Source organism: Mixia osmundae (assembly GCF_000708205.1).
Source record: "Mixia osmundae IAM 14324 unplaced genomic scaffold scaffold_5, whole genome shotgun sequence".
Classification (NCBI taxonomy): Eukaryota; Fungi; Basidiomycota; class Mixiomycetes; order Mixiales; family Mixiaceae; genus Mixia; species Mixia osmundae.
Genome location: NW_014575559.1, coordinates 804869 through 822864, shown reverse-complemented (window position 1 = coordinate 822864; position 17996 = coordinate 804869). Strand labels below are relative to the sequence as shown.

The window sequence follows — 17996 nt, the reverse complement described above, 5'->3', positions numbered from 1 at the left end:
GGTCGTTATGCGAGTGCTAATAAGTCTGTCTGCCTCGTGTCTCGAACGGCAAGAGAGCAAATGCGACCATGGCGACGAGCGCACCGCCGCCGGCTAGGTAGAGAACGCCATCGGTAGATGACTTGTACGTCTGGGTCGCAGCAATGGGCGCGATGATGCCCGATAGTCGACCGAGCGTAGACAGCATACCCGAAGCGGAGCCTCGTACTTGAGCGGGGAAGATCTCCGGTACAAAGGCGTATAGGATCGCATTAAGCGCTGATTGGAAGAGATACTCCAGCAAGTTGAAGACCACATTTCTGCAGCGTTGATGAGCATACGATGTGGGAAGACTGAGAAGAAACTGACCCTGCTTGGGAATTGATGACCGTGAAGAGGAACAGCGAGACAGCCATGAGGGCGGCGGAAATGACCATGCCCCATTTGCGCCCGATGAGAGGCAATTGAAGCAGAAAAGCGCCTAACAGTACGCCAGGTACTCCTCCAGCCCCATAGATGATCAAGTAATGCTGATATGTCGTATAAATCGACACATCTGCGGCGATACCCTTGTTACGCAATATGAGCGGCAAGAATCCGCCGGCGATATTGAATGCCCAGAATTCGGCCATGAAGCCAATGGCGAGCAGAACGAATGTCAGCGAGAGGAATCGATTGGCAAAGATGCCCTTGAGATGCTTGAATCGGCCGAGCATATTGCGTACGACTTTCCGAGTTGCTTCCGCCTTTGTGAGTGGACGTCTGAATTTGCCCGAGTCTTCATCTGTTGCTGTCGCTTCCGTGCTCTCGTTGGTGATCCTATCGAAATCTTCGAGAGTGAGCTCAGGTGATGGCCGCTTGTTGAAATGCGCAATATGTTCGAGCACGGCGATCGCTTCTGCCTCCCGACCTTGCGCGAGGAGGAATTTCGGCGATTCTTGCAGATCAAAGACCACAAATCGCAATATGAAGACGATGATCGTGATTCTGCACAATCATGAGCGCTGAGTTAAGTCATCGGCACGAGAGCTGACCCTCCGAGCGTATATGTCATATATCGCCAGCCATAATTCGAGGCCTTGGTGCAGCATGGCTCTTGCCCGAGTCCGCAAGCTGGCAGAGATGCATCGCAAGAGAAGGGCGGGATGAGACCGTATGCTATGGCGCAAGAAACGACAACGCCCAGCGGCTGAAAGAGCGACAAGAGAGCGAGCAGTATTCTCCGGTTGTTGGGGATGAACTCGAGCACAAGCAAGCTGTCGAGGGGGATGTTGCCGCCTATACCCAGCCCGATGACGGCAGTGATGAAGAGGAGGCCGTCAAAATTACTGATCGCGCCAAAGATGGTACCGAATATGCCTGCAATGAGGCAGGTGAGATTGAAGCACAGGCGCCTGCCGAGCACATCTGCTGCCAGACCCCAGAAGAGAGCGCCAACGGTGAGACCGACGCTGAAAGCGGTAAAGATATTGCCAATGGTCTCTTGGACGTTGAGTTCGATCGAAAGAGGCGAGGCGAGCAGGCCGAATGCTTGAGCCCAGAGCAGATCGAGGAAGTAGCCCATCCCGCAGAGGAAGAAGAGGCACCACTGATAGCGTCCCATGCCGATGATGTCGAGCTCCTTGTTGATGAGAAGGGCCTTGCGCTCATAAGTCGTGAGAGGGATGCCATTCGCGCTCGTTGCGTCATAGGTGCCCACCTGGACTGCTCCTGTCTTGGACTGCTGCTGGTCATTGTCTGGCTTGTCGATAGAAGTCTGCTTGTCTATCGGACTGGTGGGCGATGGCTGCTCGAGCGAAGGCGAGCGGGAGTGGGAGAGCGTGTCCATCTTGATCGATGCCAAGAGAGCGTTGTGCTCCGACGAATCAGAGTCGATAGAACCGCTCCGAGCTAGCAAGCGTGAGGGAGATGTTCTCGTCGGTCTAGGCGAGACGACGTGATCCATCCATCCTCGTCCTGTACGCTTCGAAAGACTGGTCTGAGTGCTCTGGCGAGCTCAATCTCGAGTCGGAGCTGGATCCAGCTGGGAGCGATCGATCGGAACACGTCATCACATGATCCATCCATCTTGTTCTGCCTGCAAGAACTTTGAACACTGTCATCCCAGCATGGCACAGGGCGATCTCAAGCGTTCGATCTCCTCCGCATCATCATCACACGTCGAACCGATGCAGCCCAAGCATGTGCTCGTCCTGGCTTCGATGGATCACGCCTCTCAAGGCTCTTACCAATCACTCATTGAATCCCTCGGCGGCCTGTCAGGCGACGTCACATCAGACTCGCAGCCCACCGTCCGGGCAGAAATGCTCGATCGTGTCCTCGAAGGCGGTCAGCCTCCCTTCAAGTCTCGTGAGTGAGCAAAGGACTGACAAGTCGGACAGGCTCCGTCTTGCCGGACAAGCCAACGTACAGTCAGGTCTCCATCCTCTTACCGGCCTCTTTAGACGTCTTACCAAGGCTACTGAGCATTATCTTGCCGACCGTGCTACCGTCAGATGTACCGCTCTCGACGCGTCTGACGCTTTCCAAGTCGAGCCAGTCTCAGTCCAATCGTAAGTCGTCGTCGGCTCAAGTGCAAGAAGGCTTTGTGGAGATGTCCAAGCCACCCTCTGGCATGTCGCCTTCGTATGTCGCCGAACTGACAGAGATCCTGCACACTTTGTCCGTCAAGGACGTCGAATTGAGAGGCGACAAAGTGATCGCCACTGTTCCCTCTGACTATTCACCTCCCCAATCCCAATCTGCTCAGTCAGCCCAGCCGACACAAGAGCCTGGAAGCGCAGTGCCACTGAAGCTAAGGGCGAGAAAGGGAGCCAACGCGGAAAAGAAAGCCGCTCTATGGTCCCTCATCAACGAGGCGCCATCTACCCCCACGATCGATCAGTCTACCCTCCTATCTGCAGACGATCTCAAGCGAGCAGAAGCCGCTCAACGGCCAGAGGAGGGCTGCGACGTGAAGAAGACAAGGAGAGCGTGCAAGAATTGCTCCTGTGGTCTGAGAGAGATCCTGCTAGCCGAAAAGGACGACCTGCCTGATTCCATGTCAAACGGCGCTCCTGCCGTCAATGGCGCAGCGAGCAACGGCATGAAGCAGGAGCAAGTCACGACTGGTGCGGTCACGAGCAGCTGTGGTTCTTGCTACCTTGGCGATGCCTTTAGATGTGCGAGCTGTCCTTACCTGGGTGCGTCATTCCCTCGCTCACCTCGTCGTCATCACTGATCTGACAATCAAACAGGCATGCCGGCGTTTGAGCCAGGCGAGAAAGTTCAGCTCGGTGGCAACATGGCCGATGATATTTAGGCTTTATCTTTCAGTGCGATGCTACATTGTAAAGCAGAGTTGCAAAGGGAAAAGCTTGCATGTCATCAGGTTGCGGGATCTCTATGGGCATTACGAATGACCCGCTTCGACTGCCTCTGCTACTGCCTCATCAGATTTACCAGCCGCTTTGGCATCATCTTTGATCTCCTGCGTCTCCGCCAATTGTCCCTCGGTTGCATCTGCAGTCTTGTCCGTTGTAGGTTCTACCTCTTCTGCTGTCTTCTTCGAATCGATGATCTCGGCCGCAATAGCAGAAGCAGTAGCGTCCGTTTGAGGTACTTCTGCCGTTCGGGCGACATCGTCTGTCGTGGCAGCGGCTTCCGTCTCTTCACCGGCATTGATCTTTTGCGCTTTTTGGAAGGCCGTCTTGAACAGATTTGCGTTCTCGCTCGTACCGAACCTGACTGCCAGTAATTCGTGCTTGGCCTCGCCCGTCTCTTCATCTGCCTCAGTCGCGCTGTCACTCTCTCGTCTCAGCTTGCTTGATACCGAGAGAGGGAGGGAGCATACGTCCAGACCCAGCTGCGATCAGATCCAACATTCGGCGTGAGGGTCATGTCGGATGTCACTATCTCTCTGGATGTAAGGATGCCTACAGTGTGGCGAGGCAAAAGACTGACCGTAGTGATTCGCGCAAACTTTGAGGGTCTTGTCTCTTCTCATGACTACGCGCACCTTCTTGATCTGCTTGTGCTCTGATGTCGTCTGATCAGTCTTGCGCTGGTCAGGGCAAGCAGAGACGCACGCAAGAGTCGCATGTCCCCTGTTCCGCGTTCTTTCCATTCGCCATTGTCGAATCGGAACAGCTTAGCTCGCCTACGCCACCGATCAGCCCTTCTCTATCGACAACAGATGAGACGAACATCTTGAAGAGAACGTCCTCATCCTCTTCGCCAGTGGAAGTCTTGACTTCATCAGTGAGCTTGATCACTGGCTCGAAATGAGGATCGTGCTCTTGTTCTTCTGAGCCGCCGGCAGCAGCATTGTTCTCGTTTGCCTGTACGATCCATCAGCGTGGGCATACACCGGTAAGATACGAGCGTACGTCTGCCATCTCGCAAGTCGCTTGATTGGCAGCAGCGTGCAGCCTGGCACACCACAGTTGCCCCACTCGGCCAAATACCCCTTCGCGCCTTCGCCATCCAGCCGCGAAGCGAGCACAGGTGGCACTCAGACCTCACATCAGTGTCATTTTGGCCATCACTGCACTGGGCCACATAGTCCTCGAATCACTTCTACTCATCGCATGATCCTCAAAGCACTCCCGTTTGTTATGTACACATACTGCCGTCGAAGTGTTGGCATTGCGGTGTGGTAGCACGACGTGGGAGCACTGCATCCATACGCATCGCACGAGCGAGTCGCCGTCTAACCTCTGCCTGGCCAGCGAGGACGGATCTTGTCGCCAATCGTCAGCGAATGAATAGATGGTTGCTTGACGCCATTGGCGTAGTAGTATCCAAGCGACGAATAGCGAACGACTGGTCCTTCGTAATAGAGGATAATCATGATATCAAATGTCGAGCCAGGCTTGGTCTCGCCATGTATGACGATCAGATCAAAGATGAATTTGGAGTTTTGGACCGGCAGAGAACCTTGCGGGAAGAAAGTGGTAGAGGGCGTGCTCGCTTGAGACAGGGTGAAGTTCTGCTGTGCAATGAGAAGGAGCCAAGCAGCTTCATCGGATCACTCACACCCTTCTTAGTTGGACTGAAGGTCGTACAGAATGTCATGCTCAGGATAGGAGCTCCGTCGCGGTGTTCCAATGCAAAGATCTTCAGTGTTGTCTCTTCAGCTGGCGCACATGCGCGCTTTGCAAGCTCAGCAGAGGGTGCGGCGAGCGCAGATCCTACTGCTGCTGCTATCAAACCGGCAAGCGCAGTGCTGAGTCTCATCTTGAGGTCGAGCAAGTGTTGAGGAATTTGACTGATGCAACGTGATCGTGTCCAAGGTGATGCATTGCGTCCCAGGTGGTCACGGTGATACATCGCCAAGCACATTGCCTACTATTCATAGATCATACGAGGCACGCCGTCATCATTCGTAGTGTGGACGAGGCACGCCGTCAATTGCGAGCTTGTAGCCAATGTCATCGTTGAAATTGATCGTGGCCCAGCTGAAGCCAAATACTTTGACGTATTGAATGTCGTTGGCTCTGAAGTAATAGTCGACCACCAATGAAAACGGGTTTCCATGATGATCCGTGCCAAGCACGGTGAAGCTATTCATTTCGTATCCGCCCGCCTTTTCTGAATGATCGAATTCGATTGACGTCTTGGGTGTTGAGGCTTGGATATTGTTCCACATCTGCGGCACGATTATCAAAAGGCACCACTCGAATTGCATTGATGTACGTTGCCAGAGCTCGCAGGCTTATAAGTCGTGCACCACGCAAGCTCCAAGGTGAGACCCTTGTCATCTTTCGGCGCAACGATCGTTAGGGTCGTCCAATCTCTTGCGGGACATTCGTTAGTCCCGCTCTTGTGAGGTGCTTCTACACTATTTTCGGGCGGGTGTATGATAACGTTACGAGCAGCCACGAAGCCAATGAGTGCGCAGATGATAAGAGACAGTCGCATCTTCTCCGGACCTTGCGCGTAGTTAGCAGGAACCGGTTGCGGACCGCCCTGCCATCACGTGATGGCAACGCTTCTTTTGGAGCGAGCTGCCACCTCGGGCAGATCAACGATAAAATCCTCGCCGTATTGATGAGCAATGCGCTCTGTCCTCCAGTGTGCAGGCATAGGGTGCATCGTGGTCTGACATGATGCTCCGTTCGCTTTCGACGCGGCGCTAGTTTGCATACTGAAATATTACACACAGTGTGCAGTGATGGAATGATGCTGTCAGGGCTGCGACATATTTGCTGAGAATGCAACTGATGGGAGGAGAGAGAGCAATGCGCTCCGACTACTCGCAACGAGTAGAGATCGAGCAGCGTGCAGGGCGGTTTGTGCTCTTGCGCCGAGACTCGGCGATTTTGGACAGGGAAAGAGCTTCCTGCCACATGAGGTGCGCAGGACAAGAAAGCCACCTCTATAAAATTGTATGGCCTAGCAGCATCAGCATTCCCTGGTAGCGGCAACTTTGCGTATGAACATCATATAAGATTAGGGGGCCTGCGCCCACTCGGCCCGCTTAGCTCAGCGGTCTCGTTGGCGCAATGGCTCAGCGCGCCAGACTTCTAATCTGGAGGTTATGAGGCAAGTTGCTATTTCGATGCTCACGACAAATCGTTAACCCTACCTGTCCAGTTCGAATCTCGTACGAGACTTTTCTTTTTTGCTTGCCAATTGCATTCGTCGTGATCGGGAGTGGGCATATCGCGCGACGATTTCTTTAAGTTCTTGCTCCTTTCGCGCGGTCGTACGCTCGCTCCTCAAACCCATGATCTCGTTGTCGCAATGCGTTGTATAGTGCTGTATATCAAGGAAACAAAATACGCTTTTGCGGCTCTGCGTCGACATGGAGACGGTCGGCCACACCGGATCGCCACAAGGAACAGACTCTGACCCTCCGTCACGCCAAACTTCGCGTGCTAGGGAGTCACCTAGCATGAGAGCCTGTAATCTAGCGGCGTTTGCCCTAGCCACACTCTCTGCAGTCGGTACTGCTCCCTCTCCCTCGGCCACAATGGCGAAACGCGCGTGCCCTTATCAGGACCAAGCAACGCTGACGTTGTATCCCGGCGCCCATCACGATGCACCGCCTATATTCAGCATGACCTTCTGCATCGCCCTGCATCCGTCGGCATCGGGCGTATGTACTCAGCGAGGCGACACAGGCTTTAGACTAAGTGTCTTGTTTGCAGCATTTCGACATTTACGATGCTTCTACACCGGCAACGACCTTTGCGGGCCTTCCCGTAGACAGAAAAGTGAATGGTTTCGACTCCGACGTCTTCGTCGTGTCCGGCAAGACGCAAAATGATCATGACTTCTATTACACACTCGTCTTGTTCTACCAGGCTCAGACAATCCACTATGCGACGGTTGGCTACTATTATTTCGATGGCAAGCAACAAAAAGTGATACACACGCTCAAGATTGGCGGCAACTATCGGCCCCGCTGGCCAGGCAAGGGGTAGCGTCCCACAATCTGCAATATGACCGTGTCCGTGTTCCATCTCGATGGCAACAAAGTACGAATGCATGTGTTTGACGTCAACGAGATTGTACAGCAGCTTTTCTGCAGCTTTCTTCGTCGATTTCTTTCGACAACATGATGATGTACGGTATGCTCGCTGCTATGCTCCTGCTGCTTGGCAGCGTGCTTGCGTCGCCCACGACAAACGATCTTGCCAAACGTGCATGCTCGACCTCCGGCTTGTCGACACTGAAAATTGACGCCTATGAACACCCCCACGTTCTGACCATCGACTACTGTACCGCATATAGTCCTCAGGGCGATGGCCAGGTCAGTGTCATCGCTACTTGCATGCCAAACTGACAGGCATACAGACCTTTGTTCTCTACGGTGCATCTACTCCAGCGACCACCTTCGCTTATGTTAGAACCTACGTATTGAACGGATACCACATGGACGAGATCAAGGTCACCGGCGAGGATCACCAGAAGCACAGCTTCAGCTACGACCTCGCTCTGTTCTACAAAGGCAATAGCATTGCCTATGTCGACTTTGGAAATTTTGCATGGAGTCTGATTCCTGGCAGCATAGCAACCAGATACTCCCTGACGATTGGCACCACTGTCGTCAAGCATTATCCCGGCACGGACTAGCTGCAAAGCTGCATGCATGACTTCTCCGCAGACGGACGATTCCTTGTGCCGTGGACAGCCACGTGGCCGTGACACATGAAGGTGCCCCGTGACCAACGCGCTGAGGCCGCCCGCGCTAAGATATCGCGATAATGAGTCTCCGCATTCTCGAGAAGCGAAGTCCGACGCAGCCGTCGACTTCCGAGGGATCATCCAGTGCGTCATTCGGAGTCTTTCTACTTCGCAAACCGTCCACCGAGCATGACAGACGACATGAACGGAACAGCCCTTCGTGCTCAGAAAGTGCTCGCAGTCCTTTACAGCGGCGGCAAATATGGAGCTCGCAATGTACGTCTCATTGTTTATGTCCAGATATAGACTCAGGGTGACTTTTGCAGCCACGCATGCTCGGCACGACTGAGCAAGCACTCGTATGTCGCCCCCTTTGACAGCTGTCTGCATATGCTGACGTGCCTCGCAGGGTCTGGGCGACTATCTAAAGTCTAAAGGTCACACGCTTGTGGTCACAGACGACAAGGAAGGCAAGCCGCCCACGTATATTCCCGGGATGTGGCTAAGCCCGCCACTGCTACTGCAGGCGCCGACTCGACTTTTCAGAAAGAGATTGTTGATGCTGACATCCTCGTGCGTACTGCTTGCTGTCTGACCGACTCGTGCTTACTGGCGTTCCCAGATCACCACGCCATTCCATCCCGGCTGTAAGCACCAGTAGTCACTCGCCTTCAAATTTGGCAGGCTTACGCGTTCGAGCAGATGCCACACGCGACGTCATCAGCAAGGCAAAGAATCTCAAGCTCTGCATTACTGCTGGCGTCGGCTCTGACCACATTGGTACATCGCTTATCTGGAAGGCAGTATGACTGTTGACATTCGCGCAGATCTCAATGCCGCAAACGAACGCAAGATCACCGTAGCAGAAGTGAGCGGCTCGAACGTCGTCTCTGTAGCAGAGCATGTCGTCATGACCATGCTGTACGTTTCCTGATACATACTGCCGAGCACCCTTGACATGTCAAACAGCTGTCTCGTTCGCAACTTTGTACCCGCTCACGAGCAGATCCGCGCAGGCGACTGGAATGTCGCCAAGGTCGCGCAAGATGCTTATGATATCGAAGGCAAGGTCATTGGCACTATCGGAGCCGGCCGTATCGGTCAACGCGTCCTTCGTCGTCTGCAACCATTCGACCCCAAGCAGCTGTACTACTACGACTACACAGAGCTGCCAAATGAGATCGCAAAGGACATCAAGGTCGAGCGCATCACGGATCTCAAGGAGTTCCTCGGCAAGCTAGACATCCTGACCATCAATTGCCCCCTGCACGAACAGACCAAGGTGTGTATCTCTTGGGACGCTGCTAAGCAGTGGCTGACTGGTGAGTCAGGGTATGATCAACAAGGAGACGATTGGCTGGATGAAGAAGGGTTCCTGGATCGTCAACACAGCCCGTGGTGCAATTTGTGACGCTGACGCTATTGCTGAGGCGGTCAACTCGGGCCACTTGCTTGGCTATGGTGGTGATGTCTGGCCGGTCCAGCCTGCACCTGCAAATATGCCGTCAGTTTCGGTTCTTCGTATGTTAATCGCTTCGCGAGCTGATCACGAGTACAGTTGGCGCACAATGGCGCACCCCAATTCGGAGGGTGACAAGTTCAACGTCGGCTCAGCAATGACGCCGCACTACTCCGGCACGACGCTCGATGCTCAGAAGCGCTATGCCGACGGAACGAAAACCATCCTTGAGAACTACCTCAATCACAAGCCGCAGGATCCTCAGAGTAGGTCTACTGCTCCTGATAATTGGCGTTGCTGATGTCGCAAGCAGATCTGATTTGCGAAGGTGGCGATTATGCTACAAAGGCCTACGGGGCTGGCAAGCGTGCGTGAGCTTCCACATTGAATCGACACAGAATCTCAAGCGACGAAGAATTGCACACAAAGTATCATTTGAACATGCACACTGTCTCGAGGTTATTGGCACTAGCATTGCAGTTGAGCATACAACAAGCATGAGTCACTTTTACATCATCATTGGTATCCTACTCTGCCTTGAGCCGCTGGAAATTGGATTGCGCTCGTTCGTCCAGCTTCGCCTGTGGTGAGTACTCCGACCCAAGGCATGACATTGTACTGCAGCGAGAACGTCGCTGTTGCATTGCTGCGCAGCGATGAGGGATGTACAGCTGTAGATTCAGGTAACTCACTTGAACTTGCCAGAGATCTCCTTGAAGCGATATTTGTTCTTCGCGCCGCCTATATTGACGCGAGCATCTTGTTTTCGCCTGATGATGCGATCCCAAATGACGACTTCGTTGTGCGGCTGCTCCACTGTCAGCTTTGCTCAAACGGCAGCTATCATGCTGCGCACATGATCTGCCGTCGCGTACTCGGCCACAAAGTAGACAAAGAGCTGTTTGGTATTCCAATGAAAGAGCGGCCGCAGATCTGCTAAAGGCCTCAGACCATGTCGGATGTGCTACTCGGCTACGAACCTGCTTGGATGTCAAAGCGAGCGAACGCAAACTCTGACTCGGCCGTGCTCGCTCTGCCGTAACCATCACGCGTACGACCCAAAGCCCTGCACGACGAGCTCAGCCGGACTGCAGACGTTGCGTGGGCGGCTATACTGACACGTTGAGCGAGTTGATCTTGAGTGAGCCGGGCTTCATCTCGACCGGTATGATGAAGCTTGACAACGCAATGGCTGCCATGAGGCCCATGAGCACCGACGTGGCCAATCCGCTGCCAAGTCGTCATTCGTCAGCTGTGTGATGCCGTACGGGAGTGAAGACGAACAAGACGGCATTGGTGCGCTGGACGACGTTGTACATCTTCCTTGTGGCCTGAGCACTCGCCAGACACGCCTGACTTTTGTAGAAACGAATCGAGTCGCGACGGCGGCGGCGGCGAAGTGGATATGGGATGAGCAACAGCGCACGCGAGCTCAGCACAAGAGGCTCAGACTGCGCTGACACAGCGGTCGTCAAGCGATATGCAGCCCAATACACGTCAGACGTGCACAAGAAGGCCAAGACCTGGCACGATGGCTCGTCGAATGACGATAGATAGTCATGTACGAGTTGACGTTGCGAGCAGGCTACGTGAGAGTGCATCACTACAATGCAAAGGTGACAAAGTGGTCTGATACAATCCACACTGAGCCACGCTGAGCAGTGCGAGTGACAGGCATTTCTCCTCGATTCAGCATTCGGCGTGATCGACGAGACGACTGTTCCGCGCTATATCTACGCCTCGGCAGGTCGGGCGCAAGCCAGCAGCTGCGTTGCGCCTACAATCACTTTTGCACCTGATACAGAGATTCAATTCAGCCGTCATTTGAGCCGATTGGAAGACTTTTGTCTTGAGAGCAAGACAGTCAGTCACGCGTCTCTCCCTTTTCGTGCGAGCTGCTGACATGACTGCAGGACCTCAATGCCATCAAAGAGACGCACAGCGCACGTAAGCGCAAAGTCGCTGCTGACCTGGACGGGTTTTGTGACGATGCCAACCCATCGTCGCCTGCAGCAGTGCAGAAGAAGGTGGCATCTCCTTACGCCTCTGTGATTGCGACCCATGGCTCGCCTGCGTTGCGACGCAAGCTCTCCGATAGAGCAAGCAATGCCTCGCCGCGCCCGCCTGACGAGCAGAGGCGCGTTCCAATGCTTAAGCCGAGACAGAACGCGCTCGGAATAGTCAAGCTAAAGGAAAGCAATGACAAACTGCCCGAGAGAGGCAGCGCGACGCCACAACCCGGCGAGCTTGGCAGCTCAATGACCAGCGCCCTAGCGAGGGCGCTACAGTATCAACCATCCCACAAGAGTCCATCAGGCTCGCTATATAGCTATCAGAGGAACGCAAGTGTCGTCAAGCCATTCAAAGCGCCTTCTCGGTCTACCTGATCTGCATGTATCAACAATCCCCCTGTACAACCCACGTATGCTTGTTGTCCTCAATGTGCCCCTCGTCAACATCTCGTTAGTAGAGTCTGATCAGATCAGACGTATCGCTACCGTTGTCAATGATGGCATGCGAATCCATCATCTCGCCGCCGGCTGCAGTTTCATCTTGATGCGTCGTAAAGCATTCGAATCGCCAGTGATACTTCTCGCTCTTGCTGTGATGCGTGAGCATCGGCCCAAGACCGCCCTGAGCGATCACTGCTCCTTGGCGGACAAGTGCCACGCGGATCGGCTTATTCGTGCATACTGCAATCGTCTCCTTGCTGAAATCGGAGCCTAGTGGTCGGTGCAAAATATCATCGCCTTCTATTTCGACAATGACAGAAAAGCCAGTCTGTTCGAGGCGAGACACGATAAAGACTTGATCTAGCCAGGCTGTGGCCTGCCTGACTTTGCGTTTGCTGTGACTCGAAGTCGTCTCCCCTGAAGTATCTCGCGGTCGAGTGCGATAGCCGATGACCACAACGTCATGCTGTGAATTTCGATGAGAATGTACATCAGAGTGAAAGCATAGAATAACTCACAGAACGATCCTTCTTCTCTTCCTTTGAAGATTCCTCCCTAAAATTGGCAATGAACCAAGATGTCATGTTGACCAAGCTTTCGTCGACCGCATGTCCACCGATGTCTGGGTGACGAGCTACCACATGGGCAGGCGCAGGCGCCAGGTATTTCGATGCGTGGTAATCATTCCATGCGTCCAGCACGACGAAAGATGGCTCGAGCTGTTTCGCTGCATCCCAAGATTTGAGGTATGCTTCCGGACCATGTTGAGTGTTGTCCAGATCCTCGCCATGTGAGAGCTCCATCATCGAGATGGGCAGCATGAAGTCCTTGCCGAAGCTCATCAGCTTATCGGCAGCATATGCCACGTGCCCAAAGATGTCTGAGCCAGGCAGAGCAGGTGCAGACTTGCCAATAAGGTCGAGCACTATCGTCAGATTATTGCCCGAAGTTAAGCCGTACAGATTGTTTGCCTTTTGCAAGACATCATTGAGGGCACTTGCTTCCTGATATCTTTGCTTCACGGCTTTGTCTAATTTACGAGCATTGAAAGGATGAGGATGTATGAAATGAAGCTCGATCTGACGGGCTATAGCGCTTTTCTCCAGTGCAGCGATACGTTCGCCAAGCTTTTTGCAAGACGCTGGCGTCTCGTGACGCGGCGGTCGAGCAGCAACGATGGGCCTGTTGCCGCGCATTGTCGAGCTATGTAAGAACGAACCGTGAGTCAAAATTGCGTCTGCGTCGATCATCTTGTCAAGAAGCAAGAGCACTGCCTCTCTGTGCCGCAGTACCCGAGAATCCAGCGATAAGTAGAATTTGAAGTGGCCATGCCTGGCTGCCGCCTCCGTGGCAAGGTAAAGCGAGTCAAGTTCATCCAGCGTGTCGACATGCATCGCAAATGCGTCAAAGCTGCGACACATATGTCAGCCCTGCCAGCACACATAAGCTGGAAGAGTTTACCCTGTCTTGTGTGCTCGGGCCATCTCTGCGTCCCAATCAGCTGCCGTATAGTCGATGCTGTGCTGTGTCAAGAAGCTCGCGCAGATCTTAGTCGGCGAACCGTCAAGCTCAAAGCTGGGCCGGTTATGATCATGATTGGCTTTCTTAGCAACTTCGTGAGTCTGGGTTTGCACCTGTGCATTGACAATGCCATGCATGAACGGCGATGAGGCTGACATTGGTGGAGCGTGACCGATCGCTTTCCCGGAGAAGAGTGACTTAAAGAAGGGTATCTTCGAAACGCCTTTCCAAGCTAACAAGCCGATGACCGCTGCGAGAGCGACGGCGCCGATTACGCTCGGCGCTACTATTTTGGCAATCATGTGATCGTTGCCGGGCTGCGATGCAGTATTGACGAGTGGAATGCCCGAGTTGACGACAGCTGGCGCAATCTTCGCATTGGATGCTGCTGGTCCAGGCGTGAAGAGCGGGATATACGTAGACATGCCATCTGGCGCGACGGATACGACGAACGACGTCACATCACCATTTGGAGCTGTAGCGCCGACAGTTGCGGCCTGTCCTGCAGTCAAAGTCGGTTCGAGAGCGGTGAAGACTGCAGTCCTTTGTGTCGGCAGAGGGCTTGCTTGACTCGAAGACGGCGCAGTCGAGGGGGTCGCACCTGGCGTAATACTGAATGGTTCTTCAGTGGAACCGCTGGGGACGATGACGATGACGGGCAACGGTGTGGCGCTTGAGCTCGTGCTGACGACAGAAGGAGGGTCAGCTGCCGTGCTCGTGGTCGTGCTCGCTGACGCGATGACCGCATTTGTGTTATCTGCGGCGCTCTCGGAGCTCGCTGTGCCGGGTGCACTGCTCGGTACCGCAGAGGTCGCGCTGCTTGTGCTTGTGATAGAAGTCGTTGATGGGCTCGTGGGCGACGAAGACGTGCTGACCGTGCTCGTGGTCGACGTGACCGGACCATCGGTGCTTGAAGTGCTCGTGCTGCTGCTCCTGGCTGATGAGGTCGTGCTCGTGGAAGCTGAAGACGTAGTGCTGGATGAAGAAGTGCTTGTCGAGGAGCTAGTCGGGATTGTCGATGACGAACTACTCGAGGAAGTGCTTGTCGTCGTCGTCGAGGTGATGGTAGTCGAGCTGCTGCTTGTCACGGGCGGAGGAGTTGGCTCGATCGAGGTGGAACAGGAACTGATGGTCGACACGCTCGTGCTGGTGCTCGCCACAGTCGCATAGCTGATCGTCGAGGTTGTGAAATCTGCGGTCGAGACAGAAGTCGTCAATAGCATTGTAGTTGCATACACTGTACTCTGAGAAGTGCTGCTAACGACGTAAGACGAACCGGGATCGCAGTACATTGACGTTGTCGCGTAGATTGTCGGTTCCGCCTGTCGTCGTAGCAGCTTGGGCTTGCTTGGCTCATAGGCGCCCTGCACGGCTGCCAGGTGGCGCTTACGGATTCCGGGGATTCCGTCGTACCTACAAGCACCACAGATGTCGTAGCGTCCCGCGCAGGAAGACTCGGCGTAGTTATAGTACAAGGACAAACAGCAACTCGAGCATATGGGATATTCGTATATCGTTCCGGCTTCAGCAGTGCCGTCATCGTCAGGATCGCTGCCTGTGGTACTGTAGCTCGGATCTCCTGCAGGAGGTGCAGTACCCATGCCGTTGGCATATGGCCCTTCTGGGTGATAAGCCAAATAAAAGTTGGCGCAGCCAGCGTAGGCGACCCATTCTGTGCCAGCGACAATTATGCCTGTGCTCGCATAGATCGAGGTGGACACGCTAGTGCTGGTTTCCTGCTTGTGTGTGTGAGCCCGAGACCTGAGAGAAAGCTCAGTAAGACATGCATAAATGGTAGTAGTGCTCGTAGATGTCGTGGCCACAAGCGAAGTCACGTAGCTCGCGACAGAGCATGTTGTACGCGTGCCGCCGGAGGCCATGCTGAATCGTCATGCGCCGTTTGCTTCGGCCATGATACTCCGACAACGCGCGCAAACCAAGCAGACAGGACGAGATGATAGAAGCGGGCATGGTTCAAGGCCAGACCGGAAGACCGGAATGTCGGCGACCGCGGGGCGAGCGGCAGGAGGATATGGGGATGATCGTCCAGGTAACAAGGTTCAAGCAGTCGCAAGGCAAAGGATGCATTTTCTATGTAAAGACGTGATGATAGCCCGCCCGAGCGAAACGCGCCTTCCCGCTGCCTGCATCAATCGTTGGCTCGTCATTTTCGCGATTTCAATCTGCGAGAGACATCCCGCTCTGCCGCAAACCCGAGATCAACGAAGATAAGGCCTTCCTGATGCGTATTCCTGTGTCTTGCTCCGAGCAGCAGATCTGTTCAGAATGATGGCTGCCATTGCCATTTCTTCGCTATCGATCGCTTTCCAGCCAGAATTGTTCGTAGGCTCAGCCCGGACGATGGCCGACTCAATTGGCATAGAGCCTTTGCGCACTTTCGTGCCCGTCGTTGGCACAATAGCGGTATTTTTCAGCGCTGGCGACTTGCGCGTGTTGGCTGTCGGAAAGCCAGACTGAAGTTTCGTGCCATGCTTGCCGGGAGACTCGCCAGAGTCAAATAAGCTGGCCACTGCGTTTGCTGCTGCGCCAAAAGATGCCTTTCTTGACATTGTTGGCGCTTTGCTGAGCGACGCTGAGCCAGGCTTGTTCGTTGGCCGGAGGAGAGGTGAAGTCGGCCCCATTGATTCGAGTGGCTTTGTGTCTGGTGTATCGATGGCATGTCCATTCAAGCGGTCATGCGTTCCGGAAAGCAGCATGTCCGTCGTCTGTGACAGGTGCTCAGACGGATTGGTGCTCGCTATAAACGGGCTGCCTGTTCGCCTACGCAGATTCTGAGACGAGGCACTCGACAGTCGCTCGCGTTGAAGTGCTATGGCCGCACTGACACCAGCATCGATTTCGCCTTCCGTAATGCTAAGCAGATCGAAAGAGTCTCTAGCAGTCGGCGTCCTCTGAGCGGAGATGTTTGAAGCTGCAGTAGCTGCAGGCGGAAAGTACGACATGCTCGCTGCAGGCACGCGAGTGATGGGTATCTCTGTCACTTCTAATTCTGTCCTATTCCTTGCTTGTGTTGGATCTGGACCAAAGGGTGACAGCGAACGGGAGACTGACGAGCTGGCTTGGTCGGATGAGAGCGAAGCACGATCGATGATGAAAGTAGGCGAGTGAGCCGTATTGATGGGTCTGAGAGGCGTAGGCGCAAGCATCGTGCTGAACGACGGCAGTGTGGGAGACATGTTGTGATCGCGATTAGTCGCTGGCAGATAGCTTTGAGCTTGCCGAGCTCCGTCGAGAGCTTGCAATCTCTGCAATTGCGGGCTCGGAGAGCGACTGCTGTCCCAAGATAGCGGATGTGAAGTTGGCCGCATAGCTGGATCGGATTCAAAGTGAACATCAGATAGCTCTTCGAGTATGCCCAGGCCGGCATCTTCACGGCGCTCGATGCCTAGGCCGGATAGGTTGGTAACTGACGACTTTGTACGTGTGCGAGCGTAGATCTTGATGTGATCTGGCTCGAGCTCGACTCGCTCTATGCCTTCCTTGCCACCTATAGAAAAGCTGCAAGCATCGAGGGGTATATAGAGCTCTTTGCGCAGGTATATTGGGTCATTCAACCAGAGCTTGTTGCTCTGCCGTAGTAATTGTACCTGGTCCAGCGCGTCAGCAGCAGCCCAGGTGCAGGCGGCGCAACGAACAGAAATGCCGTATTGCAATGCGATGCCAGCAAAGGTGTCTGTCTTCTTGACGCGATGTACGAGCACTTCTCTCGTGTCTCCCTGCAGCATGTCATCCGGCACCTCCCTTGATTTGCCCTTGCGGTCCTGTAGCAGGCTACCGAGACCATGTCGCCTGAGCTCTTCGACGCTGATTCTGTTGCCTTGCGCGAGACCATTATCACTCGTCGAGGCGCTGAAGGAGCCGTTGCCCATCCATCCGTCTGAGCTCTCCGATATCCGCCGTACAGTCTCCGATGTCTTGCGCATGAGAGCCGGTCGCGTATTGCCTCCTAGATCTAGCAGACCGGTATGATGAGCGAAATGAGCTGGGATGGTGCTGCTACTACTTGACGTGGCATGATCGTCCAGAGACTCTTGAGTCAATTTGAGCGGCAAGGGCGAATGTGCAGTCGATCTCAATCCGTTGGACGCTCGAGCCGTACCCGTGATCGTCGCCGTTGCCGACGTTGCAGGTTTGGCAGCCTGGATATCGCCAAAGCCCCAACTCGAGCCTGTCTGCGGACTCTCCAGCTCTTCTGGAGCTGTCTGTCTCGGCCATTTGGAGCTAGTCGCAGCGGATCTGCTGGGACCAGCTGTGGGCGATTGAGAGCTTGGAGCTTCAAGTCGCTTGGGTGAGCTAGGGTTGCTGACGACATTCGACCAAACACCTGCAGAGTCGAAGCTATCCACAGATGCAGAGCTCCAGTAGGGCGCCGTCATCGTCGTCTGCTGCTCATCCTTCGTTCGGGCCAGTCTGAGGATGAGCTGGACGGCAGCGAAACCACGCGACACGCG

The 17996-nt window shown here is 54.3% G+C and overlaps 11 protein-coding genes across 11 annotated transcripts; 4 read left to right on the top strand and 7 right to left on the bottom strand.

Annotated features, from left to right (window-relative positions):
• Positions 1–16: 16 nt before the first annotated feature.
• On the bottom strand, positions 17–1807 carry L969DRAFT_94630 (uncharacterized protein; the record flags this gene model as incomplete). The annotated part of the gene is made up of 3 exons (XM_014712663.1): positions 17–299; positions 349–966; positions 1014–1807. The coding sequence occupies 3 exons, from the start codon at positions 1805–1807 to the stop codon at positions 17–19; spliced, it is 1695 nt and encodes a 564-aa protein (XP_014568149.1).
• Positions 1808–2087: 280 nt separating this feature from the next.
• On the top strand, positions 2088–3280 carry L969DRAFT_17495 (uncharacterized protein; the record flags this gene model as incomplete). Its single annotated transcript, XM_014712276.1, has 3 exons — positions 2088–2307; positions 2361–3161; positions 3216–3280. The coding sequence occupies 3 exons, from the start codon at positions 2088–2090 to the stop codon at positions 3278–3280; spliced, it is 1086 nt and encodes a 361-aa protein (XP_014567762.1).
• Positions 3281–3370: 90 nt separating this feature from the next.
• Positions 3371–4355, bottom strand: L969DRAFT_17494 (uncharacterized protein; the record flags this gene model as incomplete). Its single annotated transcript, XM_014712275.1, has 6 exons — positions 3371–3758; positions 3812–3869; positions 3922–3996; positions 4047–4117; positions 4165–4298; positions 4347–4355. The coding sequence occupies 6 exons, from the start codon at positions 4353–4355 to the stop codon at positions 3371–3373; spliced, it is 735 nt and encodes a 244-aa protein (XP_014567761.1).
• Positions 4356–4669: 314 nt separating this feature from the next.
• Positions 4670–5196, bottom strand: L969DRAFT_48633 (uncharacterized protein; the record flags this gene model as incomplete). Its single annotated transcript, XM_014712662.1, has 2 exons — positions 4670–4948; positions 4996–5196. The coding sequence occupies 2 exons, from the start codon at positions 5194–5196 to the stop codon at positions 4670–4672; spliced, it is 480 nt and encodes a 159-aa protein (XP_014568148.1).
• Positions 5197–5338: 142 nt separating this feature from the next.
• L969DRAFT_17492 (uncharacterized protein) lies at positions 5339–5880 on the bottom strand (the record flags this gene model as incomplete). The annotated part of the gene is made up of 2 exons (XM_014712274.1): positions 5339–5608; positions 5656–5880. The coding sequence occupies 2 exons, from the start codon at positions 5878–5880 to the stop codon at positions 5339–5341; spliced, it is 495 nt and encodes a 164-aa protein (XP_014567760.1).
• Positions 5881–6766: 886 nt separating this feature from the next.
• On the top strand, positions 6767–8040 carry L969DRAFT_94626 (uncharacterized protein; the record flags this gene model as incomplete). The annotated part of the gene is made up of 5 exons (XM_014712661.1): positions 6767–6866; positions 6906–7060; positions 7113–7384; positions 7570–7717; positions 7762–8040. The coding sequence occupies 5 exons, from the start codon at positions 6767–6769 to the stop codon at positions 8038–8040; spliced, it is 954 nt and encodes a 317-aa protein (XP_014568147.1).
• Positions 8041–8171: 131 nt separating this feature from the next.
• L969DRAFT_94625 (uncharacterized protein) lies at positions 8172–9925 on the top strand (the record flags this gene model as incomplete). The annotated part of the gene is made up of 12 exons (XM_014712660.1): positions 8172–8235; positions 8288–8367; positions 8418–8450; positions 8501–8561; positions 8618–8664; positions 8714–8738; positions 8794–8871; positions 8919–9012; positions 9061–9373; positions 9423–9595; positions 9650–9816; positions 9864–9925. The coding sequence occupies 12 exons, from the start codon at positions 8172–8174 to the stop codon at positions 9923–9925; spliced, it is 1197 nt and encodes a 398-aa protein (XP_014568146.1).
• Positions 9926–10004: 79 nt separating this feature from the next.
• Positions 10005–10913, bottom strand: L969DRAFT_87525 (uncharacterized protein). The gene is made up of 6 exons (XM_014712659.1): positions 10835–10913; positions 10670–10780; positions 10531–10616; positions 10407–10483; positions 10243–10358; positions 10005–10196 (listed from the first exon to the last, which is right to left on the bottom strand). The coding sequence occupies exons 1-6, from the start codon at positions 10867–10869 to the stop codon at positions 10067–10069; spliced, it is 555 nt and encodes a 184-aa protein (XP_014568145.1). The 5' UTR covers positions 10870–10913; the 3' UTR covers positions 10005–10066.
• Positions 10914–10929: 16 nt separating this feature from the next.
• L969DRAFT_103473 (uncharacterized protein) lies at positions 10930–12437 on the top strand. The gene is made up of 4 exons (XM_014712658.1): positions 10930–11084; positions 11135–11166; positions 11225–11413; positions 11464–12437. The coding sequence occupies exons 1-4, from the start codon at positions 10961–10963 to the stop codon at positions 11935–11937; spliced, it is 819 nt and encodes a 272-aa protein (XP_014568144.1). The 5' UTR covers positions 10930–10960; the 3' UTR covers positions 11938–12437.
• On the bottom strand, positions 12014–15404 carry L969DRAFT_94622 (uncharacterized protein; the record flags this gene model as incomplete). The annotated part of the gene is made up of 4 exons (XM_014712657.1): positions 12014–12469; positions 12522–13413; positions 13465–15260; positions 15312–15404. 4 exons carry the CDS (start codon positions 15402–15404, stop codon positions 12014–12016), a joined length of 3237 nt encoding a protein of 1078 aa, XP_014568143.1.
• Positions 15405–15591: 187 nt separating this feature from the next.
• On the bottom strand, positions 15592–17977 carry L969DRAFT_87521 (carbohydrate-binding module family 50 protein). The gene is made up of 2 exons (XM_014712656.1): positions 17181–17977; positions 15592–17132 (listed from the first exon to the last, which is right to left on the bottom strand). Exons 1-2 carry the CDS (start codon positions 17919–17921, stop codon positions 15744–15746), a joined length of 2130 nt encoding a protein of 709 aa, XP_014568142.1. The 5' UTR covers positions 17922–17977; the 3' UTR covers positions 15592–15743.
• Positions 17978–17996: the final 19 nt, after the last annotated feature.

Bases quoted from the DNA above. Each gene is read 5' to 3' on its own strand.
- L969DRAFT_87525 (XM_014712659.1), bottom strand. From the start codon at position 10,869: ATGTACAACGTCGTCCAGCGCACCAATGCCGTCTT. The intron at 10,484-10,530 runs GTTCGTAGCCGA...GGCCTTTAGCAG, and splicing joins TCGCTTTGACATCCAAGCAG to ATCTGCGGCCGCTCTTTCAT. The intron at 10,359-10,406 runs GTGCGCAGCATG...ACAGTGGAGCAG, and splicing joins AGTACGCGACGGCAGATCAT to CCGCACAACGAAGTCGTCAT.
- L969DRAFT_103473 (XM_014712658.1), top strand. From the start codon at position 10,961: ATGAGCAACAGCGCACGCGAGCTCAGCACAAGAGGCTCAGACTGCGCT. The intron at 11,167-11,224 runs GTGACAAAGTGG...TGCGAGTGACAG, and splicing joins TGCATCACTACAATGCAAAG to GCATTTCTCCTCGATTCAGC. The intron at 11,414-11,463 runs GTCAGTCACGCG...ACATGACTGCAG, and splicing joins TTTGTCTTGAGAGCAAGACA to GACCTCAATGCCATCAAAGA.
- L969DRAFT_87521 (XM_014712656.1), bottom strand. From the start codon at position 17,921: ATGACGGCGCCCTACTGGAGCTCTGCATCTGTGGATAGCTTCGACTCT. The intron at 17,133-17,180 runs GTTCGTTGCGCC...GCGCTGGACCAG, and splicing joins CATTGCAATACGGCATTTCT to GTACAATTACTACGGCAGAG.